At 41.6% G+C, this 27,683-nt stretch overlaps 1 protein-coding gene across 2 annotated transcripts in view; it reads right to left on the reverse strand.

Annotated features, from left to right (window-relative positions):
* CNOT10 (CCR4-NOT transcription complex subunit 10) overlaps positions 1 to 27,683 on the reverse strand; it is a 78,385-nt gene that overhangs the window by 13,958 nt on the left and 36,744 nt on the right. For both annotated transcript variants that reach the window (XM_018566963.1, XM_018566962.1), the window contains one exon: positions 7,289 to 7,402. In XM_018566963.1, coding sequence (XP_018422465.1) covers positions 7,289 to 7,402 — 114 coding nt within the window. The remainder of the gene's footprint in view (positions 1 to 7,288; positions 7,403 to 27,683) is intronic.

Genomic DNA, 27,683 nt, shown 5'->3' on the forward strand with positions numbered 1-27,683 from the left:
CTCAGATCAGAAAGACTATGCAGGAGGTCTTGCCTTACTTGAAAGCATTTTTGGAATGTCTCATCCACTCCCCCCCCCACCTTCACATCATGGCCAAATTCACAAGTCTGACACAAGAGCCGTGAGGCCCGCTTTGGCTTCCAAGGCTTCAAAAAAGCAACATGCTCACAAAACATGCGGACATTCTCTGTTTGATTGGGAATGTCTCTAGTGTTCTTCAAGAGCTATTCAGTGAATAGGGGCACAACACAGTTCATGTACCAGATGGCTTCTAGTAAAGATGGATGAGCCAATTTCTATGTCAAAGCTGGAAATATTTTTTTAAGTTAGTTTGGGCTTTGCTCGAAATAGTCTTCAATCTACATGCTGTATATAGTTTCATAGTATACTATTAAAAAAAGAGAGAACATAAAAAACACAAATTGACCAAGAAAAAAAAACAAAAAAAAACCTCTGCTGCTATTATTAGTGCTTGTTCACTCCATAAAAAGAAATAACACATGATTTTCCCTCATCAGTAATTTAGAATGGGCCCTTGATGTATCTCAACACAAAAAATAAAGTGCACTTGCCATGTTTAAGGCCACATAAAGAGCATTGACATCTGCGGTAAGCTATAGCGCTGGTATATATGTCTTACCGTATATGTTCATTGGGGTGCAAAGAAGAATGAATGGCAGCACAGTTGCTCAGTGGTTAGCACTTCTCCCTTGCAGTACTAGGGGGTCACTGGTGCAAAATCCCAGTCAAGACACAAGCTGCATGGAGTGTGCATGTTCTCCATGTACTTGTGTGTGTTTTCCTCCGGGTACTCCTACACTGCAAAAGGCATGGTCGTAGGTTCACCGACTCCCGTCTAAGGCTGCCCATACACCTTGCGATCATGGGACGTCACTTTTCGATTTCCGTACAGCGGCCCCATCCTGCCCCGATTAAATCGCAAGGTTGGATCAGTGGTAATTAAAAAAAAGCACCTGGATGAATTGTGGTAAGCGACTGCACGTATTTTCGTCTGCGCATGTGCAGTGTAAATCGTAAGAATATCGGACGAAAACACGATCGCATACGAAAATCGGCCTATATTCGTAAGGTGTTTGGGCAGCTTAAGTCCACACGATTATGTATGTAGTTGTAATTTTTAAAAGCAGCATACGGGGCGTGTGTGTAAAAACAAAACGGAGTATTGTAGTATGCGATGATACCTTTATTGGACTAACAAAATATATAAAAGACAAGCATGTGACACTGGTAGTTCTCGTGAAAATGGCAAGCCTCGGCACTGGTATCTGAAAAGCCTTACTTTTTACCTTATCTTACGTCTTCTAATCAAAATTTGCGCCTGGCTACCAACGCACCTGCTTTCGGGGCTGGGGGGGACCAAGGTACTCACATCCATATTTGGTAGACATGCCCCATAGCCCATGAATTTTGGGCTGCGATTTACAGGATCGTTTTTCAATTTTTAGGAACCCAGTTATTACCGAACCCATCATATGCACTACTTAAACAGAGGCTTACCCGAGACTACCAGCTCACAATTTTAGCTAAAGAAAAGCCTTCACAGTGTCCTCAGTGAACTGAAGATGGAGAGGTAACTATTTGATAGCTAGTCATCCACAATGCACAAACAATTGGGCAGGTCCACGATATGTGAGGGAAAGTGTATGTCTTTGCATCCTCTGAAGCATATTGGTACGGTCTCTAAATTGTACTTGTTCACACAGGCCAGTATGAAGTATCACTGTGAAAGTCATTTCTAGTTTGTTTCTAGAGAATTCACACTGGGGTACTAGTTTTTGCTGTCTGGAGGATAAATAGAGAGTAAAGAGATCTGGAATATGGGTCCTTTAGGCATTTTTCATTCAAAAGGTGTGAGGGGGCAGGTGGAAGGAGTTAAACTTAATAGCATTTGTTATAAAGTGTTTCACCTGGAAGTATCTGAAGATTTCATGCCTGGAGAGCGTAAATCAAATTTTTTTTAACCTCTTTGTATGTTACTATTTAGCAAATAAAGAGTGGAAAGAAGCAGGAAATGGACTGGGGCATTGGAATCACTATCGGTCACTACAAAAATGAAAGTGAACCTGAACTTAAAGTCAAGGTTTGCGATTTCATAGAGAACATTCTAGAAATTGTAATTGTGTCTGGTTTATTGGCTGGTCATACAATGTTAAGGTGCCCATACACCTTACGATTATCGGACAAAACATTTCGTCCTATGATCGGTTCGATCGGTTCGTCGTACGATTTTCGTACGACGGCCCCATCTTGCCCCGATTATCGAAACGTTCAATCAGCGGTTGTTAAAAAAAAACACCTGGACGACTTGTGGTAATTGACCGCAATTATTTTCGTTTGCGCATGCGCAGTGTTAATCGTATGACTTTTGACGGACGCAAACGCCACCAACCATGCAAACATCGTACGATCGACCAAAGTTTTTAAACATGCTTGACCGTCAAAAGTCGTACGATTGTACAGTACTATCGGTCGGGCACTCTATTCACACGTTACGATTGTCGTACTAAAAAAGTCGATCGCATACGATTATCGTACGATAATCGTAAGGTGTATGGGCACCTTTAGAATTATGACCAATTCCTTTGAGTCACATGAAATTCTAACAGTGGGTGGCCCTGCAGGCTTGACAAAAGCCAATTACTCAATTCACTTTAGTCAAAAGAGCCAGATCGAAGATTTCTAGCCGAATGCTGGGCACACACCTGACAACCATCGCAAGACTTTTGTCTTGTGATGGTTGTAAGGTACTTAAAAAAAAACGTACGATCTGCCTATCTTGCATAGGCAGATCGTACTTGCGATGATCGCAAGCCACGCCCCCTAAGGGGCGGGCTTCCGTTGACCGCAGTGTCGAACAGGCAGTGTGCGCTTGCGGGTTTTCAAACATGTTCGTAAGTTAAAAGTTGTGCGACCTTACAGTAGTAGAGGTCGCACGGCTTCCACACACCTTACGATAATCGTACGATCACGGGATTTCCCGCGATTATCGTACGATTATCGTAAGGTGTGTGGGCACCCTAACAGTGACTGCAGTGAATCAGCTGAAGTCACTGTTCATGCATTCCGTCAGATATGCCCAGCTGCCAAAATACAATAGCCGCAGCGGGAGAATTATCCACTCACACTGTATAGTGTGGATGGGGGAATCTATTAGCTTTTTCTTGTTGAGCCTGAACCAATAAAAAGAAAATCGAAGTGCATGGCCAGCTTAAGAATCCCCCTGTTTTTGCTTCATCAGATCTGTGCATCTGTGCTTTCTACAAATATCCTGCTCCTTCTTGAACCCCTCTTCACGTCCCCTCTTATGACATACCATTTGCCTGTAGAGTTAAGCAAGGTATACACGCTTCGAATTTCGGCTGATTCTTGATGAACCGCCCGAAATATGAAGCGTGGGTGCCGCTGCAGCACCTTTCCGACTGGCATCCCTCAATCAGCAGACAGCCAATAAGCTGCTCGCTCTGTTTGGGTATTCTTACAGCGGGCAGCAGTGGAAGATTCCTCGAAGAACTGTAAGAATACCCAAACAGAGCGAGCAGCTTATTGGCTGTGTGCTGATTGAGGGATGCCAGTCGGAAAGGTGCTGCAGCGGCACCCACGCTTCATCAAGAATCAGCCGAAATTCGAAGCGTGTATAACTTATGCCTATAAGCAGTAATGGAGGAATCTGTTCTATTTTCTTTGTTCAGCCTGCAGGTTGAACGAAGAAAATAGAAATCTGTATATCCAACTTTAACAAGACACTTAGTGTGACTGTCCACAATACTTCTTTCACATGGAAAAAAACTTTTACGCAAAATGCACAGCATGCTGGAAAATGTGTTTAGGAAAGCCTATACGTGTAATTTAAGGTAGGCTTATTTAAATAACAAATCACAGAGTTAAAAGGAACAACTGTTGCTGCATCGGCTAGAAGAGAAACATGATCATGGCAGAAACTATGCTGCAATGTTCTGCATATGAGCTGTGTCTAATCAATCTATGTGATTGACCCCTAACCACCAACAAAAAACAGATTTGTGCTGGCAAGAAAAATAATCCTCATAGACACTATCGGAAAAGTAGGAAAAATGGATGTGCCTGAATGCAAGAACACCATTTATCAAGTCTGTTATAGCACATGAAACAGATCAGTCACTGTATACAGCACAGCCTTCATAGCAGCAATTAACAATGAATACATATTTTACAACCCTTGTCCTGCAAGGAAGGAACCAATTTGTACAAAGCACTCACTGTGGGATGGCTATTAAACAGAAGTGAGGAAATTACCAGTTATGGTTTAGCAATTCACACTTAAGGGTCACTTTTTGTCAAGACTCTGACCCCCTGATCCCTTAACTCTTTCCCCAGCTGAATTCTCTGCCTGCTTTGCTGGAGACTGACCGATTCGGATTCCATTATTAGGGATTACATGGACCTGCTCTGCATGTAAACATAAAAGTCAGGACAACCACAACACACTTCTTTCAACACAGAATTCTTAAAAAAAAAAAAAGAAACCATCAAGTAGAAAAATTCCAAAGCCAGAAAGCAATGGCTAAAGGGGAAATCCAAGCATTTCAAAATATACTACTGGCTGAATGAAGTAAGGGACCTCAATGGTTAACTTGAAGATGTAATAAAGTTTTGTCAGAGTCTTTGTAGATTTGAACTTCTGGGTAGCATTTTAAAGGATGTGTTTTGAGATTCCTTCCAGTTCAAAACACACAAAACTAGATGGGTAATGGGTTGCATTTGGACCAAATTATGTATACTTGCTACTCACGCCAAGGGTCCCTTGTCTACGTTTAAGAAGCAGGTCTGTACCAAACCACCTTCTTAATCAATAGTATAAAACAACACTGAGGCTGATTGCCTGTGTTTGTGCATTTTGCAACTGAAATTATATTCCTCCATTTTCTATTTTAAATATGTTGCTGCATCTGATTCCCAGGCTTCCCTGGTTCTGAGCCATTCACTACCCAGAGCAAAGCCAAGGTGAGTAAGAGATACAGGGAAGGAGGGACATTAAGCATGTTTAAGGCTTTTTTTTTTATTGTTAAAGGAGCAATATTTGAACACAACTATATCAAACTATATCTAATCATTTAGTACACTGTAAATGTAAAGGAATTTATATTTATTCTAATTGTAGCCTACTCACGTCTATTCCCTTACTGATGACTCTTCTCCTAGCACAGTCTGAACTGAAGGCGACTAAAATGAATTAGATGCAGAAACAGCTTCCAGCCAGTACATTTCACACTTTTCCTTCAGGGTCCCCCTACTAACCATGAGCATTTCCCTAATAGGAGATACTATCCTAAAGTATGGGGCTTCAGTGATATCCTTTGTGAAGTCGGCTTATCTACACACAACTTTTTCTAAACAAAAAATCTCACATCTAGCTAGTAAGCCCCTAATGCATATCCGCCAAGTCAACTATTTTCAATGAAATGCACAACATCTCCATCCCAAGAAGAAAAACATTTCTGGGAAAAACAATGATAATTTGACAGGGTGCAGCAACTAGAAAGTATTAAGAATTTCAACCTTGGGACCTCACCCAGCAAAAACTTGTGTCAGTGACTGTGGCAAACCAACATTTTCCTGCAATTAAAAACAAAGTTTTCCTCCACCTGGTGGGTATTCCAACGAAATCTGTGCACTGTAATTAACTACAAGAAGCAGATTCAAAGGCTGGTAGTACCTTGAAGATGCCTACAACCAAGCACGAAAAGAGCATAAAAACTAAACACCCTTGTTGTAAAGATGTAGCGAGACAGACTCATGGAAGAAAATAGAGTAGAGGAAATCGACCCAAAAAAAAAAACCCCAAGATATATCTCTGGTCAAGCGTTAGCAGTATGACAATAAAGCTGGGCAGGAGTCAGAGAATATAAAGTACATCAAACATAAATCATCATCTACCAGTTAAAATTCCGGTGCACACATTAGGGGGAAAGATGGCCAGGCCTCAGCAGAGTTTACACAACGTGAAATGTCCCATGAGCACTGGAGCGGTCTGTACCCAGAGACAGAGATTATGTAGCATTATGCTGAAAGCCTAGATCACAGATTTCAATTTGTATATTGTGCATAATTCTACTATAATATATATTAAAATAACTAAAATATTTGAACATAATTTATGTGAATTTAGAAAGAGATGTAATAATAGAAGAAAGCATCATCAAAGCAGGAGGCTTAGAGGGGGTCCCATTTTTAGATAATTTTTTAGCTTAAAGTCACAGAGATCTATATAGATCTTACAGAAATAAAAGACAACTTGGTCTTTTCCCTCACATGGGGGCATTTACTTCAGCAATTTACTGCCACAGTTCCCACTACTTAAAAATCTGGTTAACTCTTTAAAATACCTCATTAGCTGAGAGCATTCCTGATGAGCTGCCAAATTAGCACATGCTCCTCTACTTTGCTGCGTAATGTAGTTGATTGTTGTTCCTGCTCTTAGGGGCTGTTGAGCATATACAAGAAATAACCACTGAATGGGAGATGGTAGTACTTGCACACTAATCTTTAGATTCTAGGTGCATACTTAGCAGGCCAATTTTTTCTGTAGCTGGAAGACCATTTTTAGCATGTAAGAACATAATTTCCTAGGTTCACCCTCTGTGTCACTATTTCTTCCCAAGCCAGGAAGTCATTTTTAGTGCCTCCTCTCATGCTTTTTTTCCCCAGACCAAGACAGCATATTTATTATTTAGGCACACTTCCCTGGCCAACCCTATTATCCTCCTAAAACAAGATGATAACTGCTCCCTAACAACAATGTAACACTTTAGTACATTCATCTACAACCCACTATGTTTCATGAAAATTCAAGTCTCAGAAAATTCTCTGCATATGTCTGCACCATTTCACTTTAAAGAGAACCTGTACTCTATGCAAAACCCCAAAGTGAAAATCTTATAAGTAGACACTACACAAAGCCCAATATTTACTTACGTAACACCTCTTCTGTGCCCTTCTCTGTTTAGGAGAAAGTGTGAATCTGAAAAGGTCTCTATATATCGGCACAGAGGACTTGATTTCTGTATCAAATAATAGCGTCTTTAATTTTTAATTTAGTCCACAATCACCAACGAGCAGTGGGACTAGCGAAGAACTCAATTACAAAATTGCTACTGTACATTTAGAGTTAACAAGCCCTTTGTAAAGTGCAGAGAGGGGTGTCTGCGAAGGCAAACATCATTAGGAGTAAATATTTAAATCAGACTGTCATAAAATTTGCTCTTTAGGTGATCAGAAAGGAGAAACTTACTTGAGGGATCCTGACAAGCGTGGCTGCTGAAGTAGCTTGTCCGCATGGTTTAAAGCCATAAGGTTATCGCCTAATGCCAAAGCAACATAAGCACTGCAAGCAAGGACTGAACACCTATCAAAAAATGAAAAAGATATTTAAAAAAACTGTTACAGTGGTAAATAACCTATAATCACAGTTAAATACTTTTTGTTTATTAGGTAGACCCCAACAGTAATATATACAACCAAAACAACAAACATTTTTGTTTTTGGGAACAGTATAAGCGGTGGCAAAAATGTCCCATCTTTGCTTCATAAAATTAGTTTTATGCCCTTGCTTCATTTAGCAGTGGCCAACGAGAAGTGAGAAGAATCACACTACTGGGAGCTAAACTAGTAATAAAATGCTAACACAGGAGTCAAAAGGGTCAAGGACTGTTCTGATTACCAGTGCTTTTAATGCTCTCCCTATCCCTTTAGGAGAGATTTCCCTAACCGTAGTTATATATACCCCCTTATTTCAGTTTTGCCAGGACATGGACTTAAAGGGGGAAAGCAGTTTACAACAAAACAGTAATTTCACAGTGTTTGTTACTTGGTGTAGCTTGTACATTTGCCATTTTCAACCTGAGAAACAAAAAGTAATAGACTCTGAGACTTGCAATGTGCACTGGCCGATTCGGTTACTGGGCAGCAAAGCTAGCATTTTCTGACAGTTTTTAAACTGAGAAAAATCATAACAATGTCCAACACTAACCAGAGTGCTTTTGCATTTGTCAAACTTTAAAAATAATAGTCTGTTAGGCAGCACATGTTTTGGGGTATTCCATGCAGATTACACACTCTCCGATCCCAAAAAATAAGCCCTCGGAATTTAGTTTTCTCAAATCTTCCTTTACTGTCTTGTGTGTATAATACATGTATACATACAAGTGTTTAATCACAGCCTTTATCAAACCAGTGCCGTGCCTTCTGGCTTCCTCAGGGGTGCCAAAAAATTTGTGGCAGTGGGACTGTGATGTGAAGGGGCTCCTGATTTAAAGGGTGAACTCCGATGTGAAAGAGGGGCTCCTTATGAAAAGAGTGATTCTGATGTGAAAGAGGGGAATATTGGATTTTAAAGCGCTGCACAAACCGTTGGTGCTATATAAATCCTGTATAATAATAATAATTTTAAAGGGGGCACTTTAATGTGAAGGGGGAAAACCACTTTTTATGTTTTTGTGTGGGGTCCCCTTTAAAATCCATGACATTTTTTAGGCTGGGGTGCCTCGAGATTTTGCATTCTTTTAAAGGGTGCCGTGACTAAAAAAAAAAAAAAAAAATGTTCAGAAACTGGTTTATCCTCCAGTACCCAAAATCACTTTTTAGTGTAACTTGTATATTTTCCTGCAGCACAGCATCCTCTGTTATTAAAAATAAAGACCATTTACTTTTAGATAACGATAGTTATTTACACTAGAAAAAAGTGTTTGTTGTGTTTTTGACTTATTGACTCACTGTTGTACTTTTTAGGCTAGTGGGTCTGTTGCATCCCACTGTGCTCTTCAAAAGAGTGTGTCAAACATTACTTCTAAAATGTTACACTCAATGCCAATTACAGAAAAGCACATTTCTTTTGAAAACCTCTATACAGACATACCATGGGGGGGGGGGGGTAATGTGTTATGTTCTTGAAATATTGGTGTACTTTTTAGGCTGGTAGGCCCTTTGCAATCCATTGTGTTTCTCAACAGTTATTTTGTTTTAGTTATTCATACAGTTTGACATATATAATTCGTTTTTCACTACAGTCTATTATACACTCTTCCCTCCCACAATCTGTAAATGAATGCTCCCCTGAATGAGGCCCTGTGCTGAGGATATGTTAATATACATCACCTCCACTCTGGGGGGGAATTCATAAAAACTGGAGCAGCTAGAATTCGAAGCAGTTGCCGATGGCAAGAGGGAAGCCAATTGGTTGCTATAAGAAAACCGCTCTAGTTTTTATGAATCCCCCCCCAACCCCGTGTGTCACTAATAGCTCTGGTCTCTACTAACAATCAGAAAGCAAATGGAGTGGTTCCCAATCATGTTACTGTCAGCTATGACATAGTGATCATATGCACGCTGGTGGCTTCATTTACAAAATAAGCCTAGCCTTCAACCTTGCGATGACACTACAAATCCAAACTAACAAAAAGGTCTAATATGTCCTTAACAAAAAGGACATAACCGTTAGAGACATACTAATGCTAATAAAATTGAGCTAAGCACTTAGCCCACAATGACCTCTGGCCACATAAAATATTACATTATATTGCATTTTTTACTCTACTCTTAAACAGATATATATCCCTAGCATTTGTACGTCTCATGTCAGTGTGGTATTCTAAATTTCCTAGAACTTTCCAAGTGTTGCTGGTCAAACAATACACCTCCTTGGGATGAAGGTTTATAGAAAGGTCTACATCAAAACAATGCCTAGTGTAGCTCAAGATGCCACAGAATCAAGATGCTTCACTCACACATCCACTATTCAGGATATGTTGGCACTGAAGTGTCAGAAAAGACCAGGGAAATGACTCAGTGGTAAAAGCAGAAGACAATTAGAGAGTGTGTACGAAAAAAAGAACCACCTGCTGCAGCATATCCAAATAAAGGGACTTTGCTAGTCCCTTTCACATTCAGGCACCTTGAGGAAGGCACCTTGCGAGGCCCCCAAAACACTGGCTTTCCTGATTTATAGGAAAATTATTTTACAAATAAAGTGAAAAGGAATATTGTTGGGAGTACTGGCGAGATCTTGTCTTCATCCGGGCATTAAACGGTGCCATCCATAGCAGTCACTGGGAGCCCACATCAGCTACACTAGTCAAGCACTGCAAGGTGCGCAGCTCACTTATCACAATTTTACAGTCAAAAGCAAACCTGGAAACTTGAAGGCCAACAGTAAAGATCAAAACCTATATGAACCTCTGATTTATTTCTGCTAAGTGATGAGAAAGGAAAATACTGAACATCTTTTATAATGACAGTTCAATCACAACTTCTGATTTGCACATGTAAGATTTGCCTGAAAATCCTCATAAAGATCTGATATCTGTGGACAATCCAGGCTATTAGGATTCATGAACAGTATGATTCTCTGAAGACTGGACAAATCTGTACACATCTTAGGGTCCCCACACACCTTACGATTATCGTACGATAATCGCGGGAAATCCCGCGATCGTACGATGATCGTAAGGTGTGTGGAAGCCGTGCGACCTCTACTACTGTGAGGTCGCACGACTTTAAACTTACGGACATGTTTGAAAACCCGCCGAGCATCGTACGATGTTCGGCGGGTTTGTGGCATGTCCGTACGATAACAGCCGTACGGGCCGGTGTGCGTTCGGCATTGCGGTCATCGGAAGCCCACCCTTCAGGGGGCGTGGCTTGCGATCATCGCAAGTACGATCTGCCCATGCAACATAGGCAGATCGTACGTTTTTTTAAGTACCTTACAACCATCGCAAGACAAAAGTCTTGCGATGGTTGTAAGGTGTGTGCCCAGCCTTAGGATGAGTTGAAATATTTGAAATTACACAGATTCCCCTGATTTTCAAACTTGATTTTGTTCACTTTGTGTCCATGACCATCAACACATAGCAGAGCACTGCCTGTCTGTCTCTGGAATCAGTACTTTCCGAGTAACTGACCTGGAACAAGTGAAACCCGGACTCCTGGCCTGCAGACTGGTTTCAAGTCAGTGATAAAACCAATGGCAGCCTATTTCTTTTAGTAGAAGATTAACTTATTAACAGATCAGAGGGCTGCAGGATTCCAGAATAATGCATGCATGTAGTTTGAAAATTGTAAAGCAAAATTCATATCAAAATGTTTGTTTTTGTTTTATTCATTTTAGATCGAGTAGGAGAGATATGGAAACTCTTGGGTTTTGTAATTGCTTAGGGGATTTCCAGTCACTTCCCATACAATGACAATGGCAGCCAGGGCAGGAAGTAAAGAGGAAGCTCTCCTACCGAGATACAGACAGCAATAAAACACCTATTGTTAGCAGTGTGGGTGGGGAATGATTAAGGCATCTGTCAGAAATGTATTGCTGATTGTGTCTCTGTTGGAGAGATTCCTTTACACTTCCTGTTCCAGTGGCTTTGGACACTGGGCCAGAAAGCGAGGGGAAATCTACCCGACAGGAGGTAGACAGCAATAAAAACATATAATTTGAAAATAGATTATGAAAAATTTGGAAGGTGTACATACTAGCAAACTAGTTATAAGAGAAATGGTGGGTTTTCCATCTTCCCCCCACAATACAAACTGAATAAGGGCTCCTTCACACCATTAGCAGTGACTGGAATTTTTCAGCAAGTGATCAATGCCAGTAACTGCTAGGGCACATCTATGTGCTCTGTTCACACCACAAAGTTGTTTTTGCTGTGCACCAAAGACTACCACTGATTGGTGTCTACGCTTTGTTCACTTCAAATAAAGTTTTTAAAAAAAACAAAACGTTGTGATGCATTGAAACAGTGCATTGCGCATTACAATGCTGAGGTGGTCACACAAGCTGATAACCAGTTAATCAAGGGCATTTGATTATCAGCATCTGGCCACTTAGCCTCCTAATTCTAATGGAAGCAGTAGGGGTGTAGTTCTTTTATCCACACATGGCGTCTCCATTTTGACTCTGTTCGTAAAATAAGTAATGAAAGGGTGTAAAATGTCATGTGTTGTTTTTCATCTGAGGTTGACTATTTACCTAATTTTAAGACCTGCTAAAGGACTAGATGATTTTTATTATGTCCCGATTCTTTAAACCATAGAATTCAAATAGGGTGTACTTTCTTTTTCACACTACTCTATTGTTTCTTACAAACGAAATCGCAATCGAACTTTGCAACTCACAAATAATTTTGCTGTGCAATAGATGTCCACATGAACAGTGTATAAGAAATATCCACCAGGCAGACTGCAGCCTCTTACTAATATATATAAAACATATATTAATAAGAGCCTGGCAATGTCAATTCATACCTCAGATCTTACACACAGATGAGGATATTCATCCCACCCCCACGTGACAGCTGTAGGTGCAGTCGCCAATCACCAATGTGATCATCAGTATTGTCACATGGGAGGAAGGTGTGTCATGTGCTCCCACATACCAGAAAATTCCAAATATTTTAATTTGAATGTAGATTGAGACTACATTCAAATTAATGTAGTTGCAGGGGCGTAAAAGAAAGGAAAATGTGTGCTGCTGACGGAGCTGCCATTGGCAAAGCACTGGTCTGCTTTAAAGGGAAATTCTATCTTTTGCACAAAAAAAAAAAAGCACACCAAGTTATTTTATTTTTTTTGCATAGGAGCCAGTAAACGATTGCAAATGCAATCAGTAGGTTGCTGCTGCAATACTCTGGCTCCGGCAGACTGTTCCTTCCACCCCTGTCTGTACCAAGCTACAGGCATGCATTAACATGGAAGGGAGGAAGTGTCAATGGACTACAAGTGCGGCGACTCAAATCGCACTTGTATGCCATTAAAAAGTCCCTCTGCCGAGGTGGCTGATGGGAAATGCTACACACAGCAGCACCAATATCAAACAGTAGCAGCAGTCTCCAGGGGGGATACTGTGATTTAGGTAAGTGAGGGGGTCTTCAATCTAACCACGTTCCATGTTACACCCTGAATATGTCTGACCATGTTTCACCCTGAATATGGGTGTAACAAGAAACATGGTCCATCTGTGAAAAATAAACCAAAGCAACTGGACTTGCTGTATTTTTTTTCAACAGGACAGCAAGTGCTTTGATTTTTTTACAGATATACCATAACCTGGATAGATTAGAACGTTCAACAAAGAAACATGGTCAGAAAGGTCAAACAATTCCAAAAATAGATGAATCGTTTTTAAACTCTGTGTAGAAATCCAGCTTCCTCATAATAAACTAGTGCTAAGGAATTTCGTCAGAAAGCATTCAACATTTCACTAAATGCCATGTTATTTACGGACTTTCTTAGCAGTTTGCAGGATTATACAATAAAACTAGGTAACACAACATCAGAATGTTAAAATAATGGCAGTCCTCCAATTAGGGCTGCAGCCAGTAAATGAAGGGCTGTCTGTTGGGTCTAGAGCAGAAGTCACTGGCTTAACTTAATATGCTCATATCCTGTTGTGTGATTGTTTGAAGGAGTAAATGTGTGGCTCGGATTTCCTCACAGGAATGTTTTCTGTGTGATGCAGGAAGGGGACGTGGTAAATCTCAGGTCTTATCACCTTCAGCTCTGCACAAGGCATTTGCTTCTCACATGTTCTTAAGTCGGGAGTGCTTACAAAACTATTTATTTATGATGTGCCAACATACGCCACAGCAGAGCATTGTGGGAATAGCATGCAGAAAGTATGAATGTACAATGCGTTTACACAGATACTGTATAGCATTTACTTATTCAGGGAGCTAGCAGTAACCACTTACAGGGGCTGTTAATGGCGGCAAATCATTTTAAACATGCAGAAGGGTTTCATATAGTGAAGTTTAAATAATTTAATTTAATGTGGGAAGAGATGAGGCTGTTCATGACCGTTACACCTCTGTTTTACCAAAGTCATGACTGATGCTTATTCACTGCCAAAAGCAAGGTCATGAGTGAGTTCACACTTCACTGGCACCAGAGTCCATTTTAGTTAATCAAATGTAGATTACTGGCCTGTGATGTTTTTGCTCAGTATTTTTTAAGTGTGCTTCTACTCTAATCATTTATCTATACTCAAGTGTTTACAAAGATCCAAGTTAAAGTGCATCATAAGGAAAAACTTTTTGTTAGTAAAGGGTTAGAAGCTCTGAGGTTTTTTTTTGTTCAATACATTTTTACAAGTTTTAAACACCGTTTGAATCAAATCAGTATCACAGCACGCAAGCACAGATAACAAGGAGTTTGAAAAGCACACATCTGTAGACCAGGGCCACTGCAGTTTTCACGTAAAATTCTGTGGAGAGATTACATTTTAATTCCTGTTTTGTCTTCAGAACTGGAAGTGAAGGGAAATGTCACGAATAGGACACAAATGGCAAAACAACACATGATGCAGGTTTACCAACCTTTACAGCATCAGTTCTAAAGAGATGCATTTAAACCATCTTGCTGGAAATGAGAGAGTAAGGCCACTTTCACGTGCACGGATCCTCTCCTGATCACGGTAGTATGGAGCGAATGTCACCGCTGTGACATCCGTGTCCGTACAGTTTTTTTCCTCCATCGAACTGCAATTACCAAACCCCCAAGTCTGTCTGCACATGTGTCGGTTTACATCAGATTACCCCTGATCTGGCAAAATGGATCTCTGCTCTGTTTTTTGGCTAGAATCAGGTGCTGGACCGCCCATGTGAAAGGCCCCTTTCAAACGGCTGGTCTGATCAGGTCAGTTTTTCAATCGGATGCCCAATGTAAGTCTATGGGCGTCCGTTTACACCCAGTTCCCCCAACTTTAGAGATCCGTTTCACCGGACAGGATCATGCCAGATCAGGGGTAATCGGATGTAAACAGACACACGTCTGTTTACATCCGATTCCCCGTTGACAGACATGGGGTCTCATGTCACAGCGGTGATATCCGTTCCACAGTGATTAGGAGAGGATCCGTGCACAGATCCTCTGCTGACCAGCCCTTGTGAAAGCGGCCAAAGGGGCCTAATAAAAAGACTAAAAAACAGAATGCATCCAAGCCCGCTGAAAACTGCTGGAAGGCAGGCATGGTCCAGTGTCATCAGTAAAGAGAGTGGCTAGCAAGGGGCTGGAAATAGACTGCAGGAGATCAGCAGCACCTAGATGCAACAGAGGGGAAAAAAAAGTTTAAACAGTATTTTTTTTTGAAATGGCAGTCGGTTGCTTATGATAAAGTGATTTAGAAAAGCAGAAAAGTCTACTTTAAAGTAATTGTGAAGAGGACCTAGCCTGAAAAGGTGATCTTTAGTACTCCAGGAGGCAACAATGACTGGCATCTACATGAAGCACTCAAAAGCAGGAGAGCTGGGAATGAAAAGGCAGTATAGGACCAGTAAGTATACATTTATCAAATGAAAAGAAAAATGATTTCTTTTTGGGCAGGGCAGTGGGAGAGGTACAAAGTTCTCTTTAATGTAAACTTGAACACAGGGACAAAAACACTGCAATAGTTGATATGCAAAATATACAACAGGTACTTGCACTTCAGCATTATTGTTAGCTTGGGTACTTTCTAAGATTTGCTGCGTTCACTTTAAGGAGCTTTACTAGATGAGACATCTTTTCTCTCTGAGTGTGAAAAGAAAAGTTTATTTTCACACACAGATTTTTAAATCTGCACACACTTATTTATATATATATATATATATTTTATAGCAGTATTGTTAAAGACAGGGAAAGGCAAATTTAAGATTAGCCACATTTCAAACATTTACTGCCGAGCAATGAAACTTTTTTAGCATTCACAAATAAGAGCGGAAGGAATAAATAACGGCGATTAAATGTGCTTTTAGTAGCACTGCTCACTGTTGCAAGCAAATGCTTCAGAATGAAACATGAAGCTGGGGAGGTAAATTGTAGGAAGCTGAAGAGATCATGTTTTGCTGGCCTCACGTGGAGCTGGCCAAGAGATTCGTGAGAACACTGAAAATGACTCTTCTGCAGGTAGGTGGGCTTTTACAGCTGCAACTTTCTGGTAACTGTCAAGCCCACTCTTGGTCTCACAGTAAGTCATATATTTCATGAGAAGGCCTGGGGTGCCTTTATTCTTCTATTCCCAGGAGGCATACACTTTAATTATGCTCCAAACAGGTCGTGAAGCCCATTTGTACAAGTACTGCTGTGTCCCTTCCCAGATGTCACATCCAATCTGAGAGCACACAAATGTTTTGCAGTAATTAAGCAAGTTCATTCCAGTTCTGCCATGAGCTATGTAGGGTAAACAGGCAGCTCTGCTACCTTTATGAATAGGAATGGATCATCTTTTCAAATGTTTAAGACGTACATGTAAAGTAGATATTGAAAAAATGTTCTCAATAGGTGGATCTGTTTTAAAACGTTGTTTCTATATAACATTTGTAATCATATATGAGCATGGGGGAAGCCGTATATTATTACATTCACAGGCTCTACTTCATGCTTTGAAGTGTTACACAACCATTCTGTTTTACAGTTAATTCTCACTATGGAAATCTATTAAGTGTAAGTCAGGGCAAAAAAAAAAAAAAATCTCACACACAATCTTTTTCCCCCCAGTCCATTGAGAGACACAGGAATGTAATACTTAGCTATTCTGGTTATACGCTGCCACCTGCAGACAGACTAAGCACTGGCGAGCAAAAATTGTTGCCCCCACATAACCCTCCCTTTAACTGTTATGCCTCAGTTTTGCAAGTGAGCAGCACATAAAAGGTTTAAAAAAAAAAAAAAAACACAGAACCCGTCTCCAATGGACTTAAAGAAGAAAAAAAGGATTTATAGGCAGGTACAAAAATCACATTTTGTTATTGTCTATTAAGGGACACAGGATTGTAGTAATTCTTAGGGTCTAACAATCTGAAACACCAATGCCCAAATCTGAGCCCCAACAGGACAGGGGAACTGCTACAGACCCAGGGGAGGTTACAGAGGATCAACCTGAGGCTCACAAACCTGCAAATGCCGAATTTCTGTTTTTCCTGTCAGAAATTCAATGTGCTCCAAACTTATAGAACAGAGGTTTTGCTGCTCTGAAATCACAATCAGTGTTGGCAGCCTGCCTGCTGGACTACAGAACGCTGCCTATTCCTGCTCTTCTCTGGCCCTCGCCACATGCATACATTGATTTATTTCTCAGCAAAACAATGCTTCTGCTTTGACTCCCAAGAGTCGGTCCTCACACTGTATGTAGGGAAATTGATTTCTAGTAGAGGGAAAGGGGTAAATCTAGGTAATACCTGAACATACACTTTAAATTAATGTATTTCTTATGTGGTGGATTTCTTATCTCAACAGTTGTAAGTCTAGCAGTTATGAGTAAATTTTATACTTTGCTTCCCCTAGTGGAAACTTTACAAAACTATTTTAGAGCAGAAAGAAAATAAATAAAATACATATAAATAAATGACCCTCTGACCCCTTCAAATACTTACTTCTGCCCTAAAGTGGGGCATCTGAGAGCTCCGCCAAATCCTGCTTCACTCCGTGTTATATTAGATGTGGTAAGGACCAGATCTGTGTGGAGCAGAGGCTTTAAATGGTTGACTTGCTGGAACAGCCCGCAAGAGCCTATGGGGGTGATTTACTAACCTAAACACACGCACGCACCAGGTGCGTGTGATTTTCACACAGCAAAACGTATTTATCAACCAAAAGTCTCTAAAAGCATATTTCCACTAATGCCATATATGGAAAAATCATGCACATGATGCATATATAATGCTGCTTCACAGTTTAGACAAAAATGGTTAGCTCATGCATTTACATTCCTGCATTCATCAACGCAAGCAACACAACATAGAGCTAATTTAAACAACATCACCTTGCAATTCATGCTTGGCTTTGCACAACACACCTGCTGGGTGTGTACACACTACAAAAGGTGTTTAGATTCCACCCATAGATCATGCTGGGAGGGAACACACTACAGAGGTGTATAAATGTCCATGGTGTGTTTATAAGGTTAGTAAACCAACCCCTATGACTCAAAAGGTACTGGAAATGGAACTATAAAAACTGAAATTTATACATAGATCTTAACTTGTTCCCATTCCTTTATCTGGTATCTTCACAATGCAGTGAATGTGACTTTCACCAAATATTCACTGGTGCTGAATCAAAGCCAATTAAAACTGGCACCCAGCAAATTAACCTGCAGTGAAGGTTTGGTGAATGTTTAGGGCTTGTTCACACCGAATGTTTGCGTTTGCAGTGGAACGGAACACAGGCAAAGTTTGGCCACGAGTCCGATCGAACTGCGGGCGGGGGGGGCGTGGAAGTTGTGCCATTGAATTCAATGCACTGCCACGCCCCCTCCCGCCCCAGAACGCAGAGCTACTGCTCTGGAACGCACTGCATTCGGTGTGAACAAGCCCTTAGAGTCTCTGCTTTATAACATCTGTGATATTCTTATTCAATAAAGAACACATAGAGCTTAGCGGTAAATCCAAAATGAAGCAACCTATAGCAATAAATAGCTTAACATAGTGTAAGTGAGTGGTTTCCGATTAGTTTCTGTCTGGTTTCTGCAATTTAGAGGTTAGAACTTTGACCCTTTCGCTCTTTATTGAATAAGGCCCCAAAGTCTACATCCAAGAAATCTTGAGAATGGGTACCATTAATGGTCAGTGACAAAAAAAATAAATGCACAACAGCCAAAGGGGTAGTCGGAATGCGTTAGTAGTTCAGTCTATTAGCATTCACGTAGTTAGGCAAGCTCCATAATTCTGCTGTCTTTAAAGTCATCCAGCACATTTTACACTTGCTAGCAATTATGTTGTTTATGCACAAGCAGTACAAACAGGTATCAGTTTTGGGCATCACCAAAGTGGACATCAACTGGACAGAAGAGGGATGGTCATGGATGATACATTAGTAATGCCCATTGTATATTGTTTACTCCGATAATATCTACAAATCAGTAAATCAATCTCTATCTACACACACCCCGATTATTACATTTACATTTCTCAGTATTACTGTGTAAGCCTCATTAAACTGCACAGTTAAGCCAAGAATTTGGCTAGGTTTTGCTTTTTCAGGACCACACAGATATACATGAAACTCTTTATGAAAAGAACTGTGCCACGTGTCTGAGGGAGATTGCAGTTAATTCTAAGTAACAGCATTTCCAAGATGAAATGTCAGATCAGTTAAGTGTTTGCCTAACAAAGTTAGACAGATTTCTGGAGCAGAAGAAGAAGCCCGAGTACAAGAAACATTAACAAATCGCTTAATCCTAAACCCTGTGCCCCCGCTAACTATCCAGGAATTTTTCTTCTCTGACACACCATTAATATCTCACAGACCTTTTTTTCTTTAAAGTTAGGCTGTGCAACTATAGGAGTCAGTCTCTTAAGTATGCAAATATTTATGACCAGGGATGCACCAATACCATTTTTTCCAGACTGTGTACGAGAAAAGATACTTGTCCTCAAGTACTCGCCGATACCATTACCTTTATTTTTTTGTGTGTGTCATGTGACAGTTTTTCTAAAACAATACAGACGAACGGTTTTAAGACAGTGGAGAAATGCCAGGAACCAGTCGCAGCTGCAAATTCTGCGATCCTGGTAGTTCTGCCACTGACTCTAAGCTGTAGAGGGACTACAAATCCCAGCAATACCTGCCTAATGGAAACCGGTTACAGAGGACTAAAAATTGCAGCAAAACATTATACAGTCATGCAGAATACCATCAGCTATAGAGGACCATTAATCCCAGCGATACATTATACATTAATGCTGAATGACAACCAGCTATAGAGTACTACAAATCCAAGCAATACATTATATTGGCCTGATGTCTCCAGTGGAGGATCTCAAGAGGGCTGTGCGGGGTCTTGCAGGCGGGAGCAAGCGGTGGGATTTCCCTGGGAAGGAGATGTAAACGGCCAGGACTGTAAACGGGCCCCCATGGTTCACCAGAAGGCTGCAGAGGTCCCCAGCAAGAACGGGAACTTAGGCAGCCACTTGTGTTTAAAAATTAAAAGTGCCGGTATCGACGCATCCCTATTTATGACACAGTAATAATATGCACACGTTTAAAAGTACAACAAATAATTAATTACATATTGTATGTATTATATGGGAAACAATCCTGTTCCTGTGAGATCTAGGGATAGTATGGATTACAGGGGAGATAATGGATTATATAAATATACGGGGTTGCAAGCCCAGTGCCCAACACAGGCCACAGAATGTTATCAGTTAAAGTTCATATACACATCTTTAAAAACCCACACACTGCAAGGGTTAAGTGCTCCTTTTTGTCTAGGTATATATAGAATAACAAAGTTATACTCGCCCAATCCTTTATGCCGGCCAGCTGTAACAGCACTCACTCCAGCCTGTCTCCTCCTCCGCTGTAGCATCTTCCTCCGCATCCTCATGTCTATACACAGTGTATAGACGTTGATGATTTACGGATTTTAGACCACTGCAGAGAAGGGGAAGAGAGGCTCCAGGGACCGGTCTAAAAACAAGCCGGATCACAGCATCGGGTAAGTATAACTTTTTTTTCCTACCTAGACATAAACAAGCAGGCTACCCCCACACTGAGGGTTAATAAAAAATTTTCCTGGAGTTCTTCTTTAAAAGGGGATTTCTACCACATTTTTCCCTCCACCTTGCTCTGCTGTTTACATGCTGGCTAAAATCTATCTGAACAGAAACAGCAGCGCTCAAAATAAATTTAAGCTGCAAGCAGCATGGATCCTCCATGGTATAGATGGGGGGCTTGAATCATCAAGGCAAGAACACATCATATTTTCTGGAAATCTTGTTTAAGGTAGTCGTACACAAGGGCTTCTCACTCTGAAAGGATAATTTATTCACCCAACAGACCATTCACAGTTCATAGAATATCTGCTGAGCTCCCCATAGGTAGTAAACTTGTACATCGTCTGCTCCACATCAGTGTTTCCTAACTCAGGAGGATTTCCTTCTTACAAAATGATGTAAGCTGTGGTGCTGGATAAGTAGGATACTAAAATCTCAAAGTGAGGGAAACCTATATCATGGTCTATAATTGCCAACACCACAGTGCATTGCAATAATGCAAACCCTGCAACATGGATTTTCAAGTGTTGGGTTTTCAAGGCAAGTACGTTAAGAAAGTATTAATTTTGAATTGTCCTCAAAGCAGGAAAAACACTTCTGTGGCATTGTTTAACTATAGGGCACCACAAAGCACATCCAACACTGTGGCGTGCTGTAGCGAAGGTAAGGTGTGTATGTACATTGGGGGTGTCATATAAAATAAATGCCAACACACATACACATCCCGCTACAGTAAAGCATGCAATTCGGCTAGCACTACTGCAGTGCACTGTGTAAGTACACTAGGTGCAGTAGGCAAGTATTTTCTTAGGTAATACTTGACCTGGGGTTAAGAATCTCTGTTGTGTGTAGAAACACAAAAGAAGGGGTGCTAGTGAGCAGCCAAGCAAGATGGCCACACTGCAGCTTGGCTCCACATCACACGGACGTGAAACCTACAATTTGTCTGGCAAGAGAGACTTTCTGCCCCTGCACTAACCCGTTCTTACCCTGAACTGAAGGGAGGGGAAAACGAAAATGGGAAAAAGCAACGCTTCCCACCGCTCCAATCCACGGACCTTGGCCGCTCCTACCCCGGCCTGCTCCTTGGGCAAGATGGCGCCTTCACCACCTAGGCAAGAGCTGCAGCCCTCCTCACAAGAGCTGGTGGCGGACATCGACAGCTCCTCTAATGACAGTGCAGCCTCTCCACTGCCATGCAATCAACCTGAAGTAACTTGCAGGGATTCAGCACTCCTGGAGAAATGTAATCTTCTGCTGCAAAAGGAATTGCAGACAGCTACGGACAAACTAGGAATACAAAATGGACGATGTGATATCTGTGATCGACTCCCATGAACAGGATCTGGACTCTCTCAAATCTGATCTCTCATCTGCTCTCACAAAACTGGAGGACCTAGAGAACAGGAATAGTCGGGGGAATATATGCCTCCGGTGGGTCCCAGATCATGTGGAGGACCTTAATGCTACGGTCACAAATATGTTCCAGGAAGTCTTGCCAGGATACCCTGTTGGCCGGCTAGAGCTGGATCGAATCCATCGTGCGCTGGGCCCAAAATGGGTCGACGACTCCCCGAGAGATGTGATCCTCAAACCAACCTTTTACAAAACCAAGGAGGCGATTGTGAGGGCAGCTTGGGAGAAGCGCAACTTGTCTTTTCAAGACTTTAAATACCAGATATTCGCTGATCTGGCTCCCCAGACTCTACAACAACATAAAGCCCTGAAGTCGTTCCTGCAACACCTGCTACAGCATCAGATCAGGTACTGATGGGGCTTTCCTTTTAAGGTGTCTTGTCTACAAGGGACAGACGCATACCTTTTATTCACCGGTGGAAGCTGGCCCACTCCTGGAATCGCTTCATTTGATGTTACCTTCTGCTGCCGACATGACGGCGCCATCACCCCGACCACAACATGAATGCCTTTTAACACCCCTTTGGGAACGCCGATCCCGCGTGCATCACAGCCTCTCTGGTAGGATGCAGGCCTCACAACAGTCTCAGGAGGACTCTGCTGGCTGACTATTTTGCTGCACTTCGGATCTCTTTCTCCTGAAGTTACCTCGATAATCAGTGGACTTCCCTGGCCTCCATAGACATCTGACTTTTCGTGATAAACGAAATTTATGCACAATACCCCTTCGTATGCTCTCAGGAGATAGCTGATCCAACGGGTAGATAGGTACTATTTCAGGGTACGATTTTTGACATGGACTTAACGCTGGTTACTTATTACGCCCCTAACTCTAGACAAACTCTTCTTTTCTCCCCTTTTAGGGTTGTTGGAAAAGCACAAGCCGGGTACTCTGTTTGTGATCATTTAATACCACTAATATGGTATTAAATGATAAGTTTGACAGATCTGGCGCCCATTCTCGCCCCACTACTGCGGGTAGCAATACTGCGTTACCATCCAGACTTTTGTCTGAACATTTAATTGACGTTTGGCGTGACAACAACCCCATGACCCGGGACTATACCTTTTACTCTTGCCCACATGATAGTTTCTCGCGTATATCTTCATCACACAAAGTTTTCTTACTTCTGTTGTTAAATCTTGTATACTTTCAGTCTCCTGGTCTGACCATTCCCCTGTTCTCTGTTGTACCTCCTTGACCACTCGCCCTTCACAATTCACATGGAGATTACATTACTCTTTGATCAATTTTGCTGACACGATGCAACTGGTTAGGTCTCATCTCACCCGCTACTTTTCTGAGAATAGTCCGTTGGTGTCCTCTCCGATTTCCTTGCGGGTCAACCTTATTCAATTGGCTTCTCGCCAGAAAAAGGAATACAAAATCCAGGCATTGTCCTCAGAACTGAAGCGTTTAGAGTCGGAGTGAAAGTCTGCTGGGACTACCTATACCAGGGGTGCCCACAAGGTCGATCGCGATCTACCAGTCGATCGCGATCTACCAGTCGATCGCGATCTACCAGTCGATCGCGTAGCGATCACTGGTAGATCGCCATGTCCTCTCCTCCCACCGCCTTCACTTCTCCTCCGGGGATCCGAGAAGAAGTGAAGGAACCGGCGGCGGGGGAGGGCGGAGGACGGAGCCGCTGTCACTAACTAATGCAGAAATGTCAGACACTGCAGATGGAGAGGTGCAGAACACCCCATGTGCAACGTCGGCCACACGAGCACCACGGGAGGACAGGACGCCGGGACCTGTAATTTACTGGAATGCACTGGAATGTAAGCAGGCCGACTCCCTGCATTCCGGTGCCGGAGGGGGTGTGGAGCTGTACTGAAGTCAATGGCATCGCCCACAGTGCGATCGCCCGCACTCGGAACGCAGGCACATTAGTGCCTGCATTCCGGTCCAGTGCGATCTGCAAAAATAGTGCTCGCAGCATTTTTGCGGCTCGCACTGGACTGGAACACAGGTACTAATGCAGGCGATCGCACTGTGGGCGAGGGGCCTGCCTGCGCAGCCTACACCCCCTCCCGCCCCTGAATGCAGGTGATTTTTCGTTGGTAGATCTCAATGAGCTCGTCATTTGAAAAGTAGATCTCCAGACGAAAAATAGTGGGCTCCCCTGACCTATACTATGTGTTGGGCAAATGGGGATTTCTTGGAACTTTTTTGACGTGGCTTAAAGCCCTTTACAGTGGTCCCTCAGCCGCCATACGATTTCTCCAGACATTCCCCCATTTTACGGGGAACGATGCAGGGTTGTGTTGTCCCCTTTCTCCCAATCCTCTTTGTTCTAGCGATTGAACCTCTCGCTCAATTGTTGCAACAAGATCCAAAAATCAATGGCGTTGTGGTGGGGGGAGACTGAATTCAAACTTAATTTATTTGCAGATGATTTGCTACTGTCCAGAGGTGGGAACGGGATCTCCAAGATTGTAAATATGAGGAGGAAGGGCAGCAGATATGGACAACGGGGGCTACCTGCAGCATCAACATTACTTTCATGAAAACTGCATACAACTCTTTAATGTAATGGTACATGGTCCCCACCAGACTGGCCGATCTAGGCCCCCAACACTCGAGTATTTGTTTCCATGGTTGTCCTGTAACCGGAGATGTATTACATATTTGATGGCCCTGTCCCATGATTGGTAAACTCTGGACACAAACGTTCCGTATGTTGCGGCGTCTTTTTTCCACACACAGGTTATCAGGGATCCGTGGTTTGCACTTTTGACCCGAGTCCCTTACTGTCTCTCAACACAAACTGGCAGTCTTAATCTTTCTAGGGGTTAAGCAAGCTGTAGCCCAGGCGTGGAAAAAACAATTTGTCTACTTTGCTGAAGTGTGGCGAGGATTGACTTTTTTTTCATTAATGAGAAGTTATCCAGTATTCTCCTGGACTCCCAGAACAGGTTCTGGAAAATCTGGGATTCCTGGATACTATACGCCCATCCAACCATATCCATGGAGAGTCTGACGGCGATCAGACTCACGTGGTTTCCTAAGTGAGACATTGGCGGGGAACCCCGGCACTGCTCGCATTTACCGCTCTCTATTTTCTTAGCCCTTTCTACTTATTTATTAGTTTACCTTTCTTCTTCTTCCCACCTTTTCTTTTCTCATTTTCAATGACATGCAGTCCATCAAGTTCAAAACATATGTCTTAAGTATTGATGACAGTAGTCAAGTACTCTTTTGTTCTGACACCTGCCCTTTAAACGCCAAGACATTTCTTTTGATGTTTATGGCATTATGATCTTTTGTTGCAGAGGTGTACCATATAGCACTTATTTGGCCTGTATGATTCTCAATTTGTATTGATATGTCACGTATTGTTTTTTTAAAACTTATTCTGTTTGAAAAAAAACCCAATAAACATTTTTGTGAATGAAGAAACACAAAAGAAACATTTTTTAGACCAGACAATTGTCCTTCACTGCTCTCAAATTACAAGTAGTCTTCACAACACACACAGGACCATGATCATGGGCCCTGGATTGTGCATCTTCATTACACTGTGTGTAAAAGGCCCAAGATTAAATCTGTACATTTACACTTTGTATTAAGGCTGCCAGAGACTTGAGGGCAATTAACTTAGAATGAAAAATGTAAATGTTTTGTGGGACGTTGTGTTTACTCTAATTAACCCTATCTATACTGTGCTGGCAGATTTAATTATCAGTTAACTAGATTTGAACAATGTCTGTCCTGACAAAGGGCTGAAACTTAGAAGCATTGTAGGTTATTGAGATGAAGCTCAGTCTGTCCCTCACTGTACTTTGTGCAGATTCAAAGCTACTTTGAGCACTTTAAAACTGAACTGACAAAGGCCTTCACCAAAGAAACATCTAAATAGGTAGGAAAAAATGTATTTAATTATTTTCAGATATGTTGTGTGAATAGTGGGCTTTTTTCAACCATGACTGCAAAGGGGGAAATACACTTTAAGCTATTCTTCTTCCATTTGTATTTTTCCCTACTAACTCATAAGGGAATTTTGTAGTCAACTAAAAAGTTGCTGCAAATAATGCTCCTAGATTCTGCCACTTTTCCCCTGAATTGTTTCCTCTCAAACATAGCATTAGCAAACATGTAGACTAGGCCGACTCAACGATATCAAACGCTTCATTATGGCAAAGAATGTCACAAAGGATAAGACGCACAATGCTAGCCAATAAACTCACACCTTCAATTAGTTATTCAAATGCAAACAGTTCACTAACAGCTAAGTCCATGAAGAGACGGAGGGGGATTATAGAGCACAAGCCGCAGTTCTGCATCACCACATAAAATGAGAGTTTATTACACGTAAACAGGGCCTCTGAATCAGAGCTATCCATGCAGAAAAGCCTAATACGGGAAATGCCAGTCACTGAAAATGTATGAAGCAGCGAGGAAAGGGGAACACAATACAGAGCACAGGATCTGTATGATGCAAATAAGCATCAAAGCTAGGATGTAGGGGAAAAAGGAGCAGTGTTGTTTCCGGAAACATTCCGAGGAAGGTGGCAAAAAGAAAAGCCCTGTGGTGGAAAGAAAATAATTGAATCTGAATCAAGTCTGATTTTCATGCAAAACCTCTTCTAAAGCTATTTTCTGTCACTCTTTAACCCCTTCGTGACGGGAGACGTACAGTGTACGTCCCGTCACAAAGTGGCTATATGACTGGCCACGTACACTGTACGTGCCGAGTTATATTAGCCTCTGTAATGCTGGTAACTGCTGATTCTCAGCAGTTCCAGTCATTAATTAATGCCTCACTATTGAAACGCAGACAAAATAGGGGTACAAGAAAGGAAATTCTGGGATCAGAAAGGAGGAAAAATTCCAGCCATGGTAGGAAAAAGGGAAAATATTTTCAATGCTCAGCAGCTCCGTTCCTGCTGACATGCCAATGAGAGAATGCAGCATGTTTGATGTAGCGCTGCTAGGTTACACTGAGCTGTGCAAAGCAAACAGTACAAAACAATTCTGAGAGCACAACCTTATACCATATACATCAAACTACAGAATTCCAACCACTTAGAAAAGAAACAGCAACTTTGAAAAATAAAAATCAATCTGTGAGCAGCTCATGCTACTCACGATACAAAGCTACCGTTCTAAAGCCAAATGGTTCATGGGGCCCCATTTATAAAGCAACAGTATGGCTTTACTGTGGCCGAACGATTGCTTTAAAAAGAAAATGCACATTTATAAAGCACAGCTATGTACTTTACAAAGTGCATTACACTTTTCCAACAGAACAAACAGTCCAGCGCTCCTATTCTCAGGCCCCTTCAATCAGAAATCACAATGGGTGGCGGAGAGATAGTTACGCCTCAGCCTCCAGCATGTGGATTCTTCTCAAAAGAAACACATGAGAGGTATAGAATACCTGTCATGCGTTTCACTGACCTGGGTTAGTCAACCTGGATCGGTGCAACGCGTGGGAGATATTGGATGTTGTTTCACGGTATGTATTTGATTAAATTAATAAAGTCATTTTAATTTCATGAAGATCCAGGAAGTGCGGCTTGGCTTTTGAGAAGAATGCATTACACTTTGCTTGCTTTAAGACACGTGGAGCCTTGCATGAATGAATGTGAAAAACAAAAAAAACGCAAGGTGCTGGATCAATTACCTCGCACATATTTCAATACAAAATTTCATTCCTATTTCCAACTGATATTTAAAAAAAAAAAAAAAAAAAAAAAGGTAAAATTATTTTAATACATTCATGACTCTACTTTATT

The sequence above is a fragment of the Nanorana parkeri genome, unplaced genomic scaffold (genome assembly GCF_000935625.1).
Source record: "Nanorana parkeri isolate BGI_ZX_2015 unplaced genomic scaffold, ASM93562v1 scaffold993, whole genome shotgun sequence".
NCBI classification, from domain to species: domain Eukaryota; kingdom Metazoa; phylum Chordata; class Amphibia; order Anura; family Dicroglossidae; genus Nanorana; species Nanorana parkeri.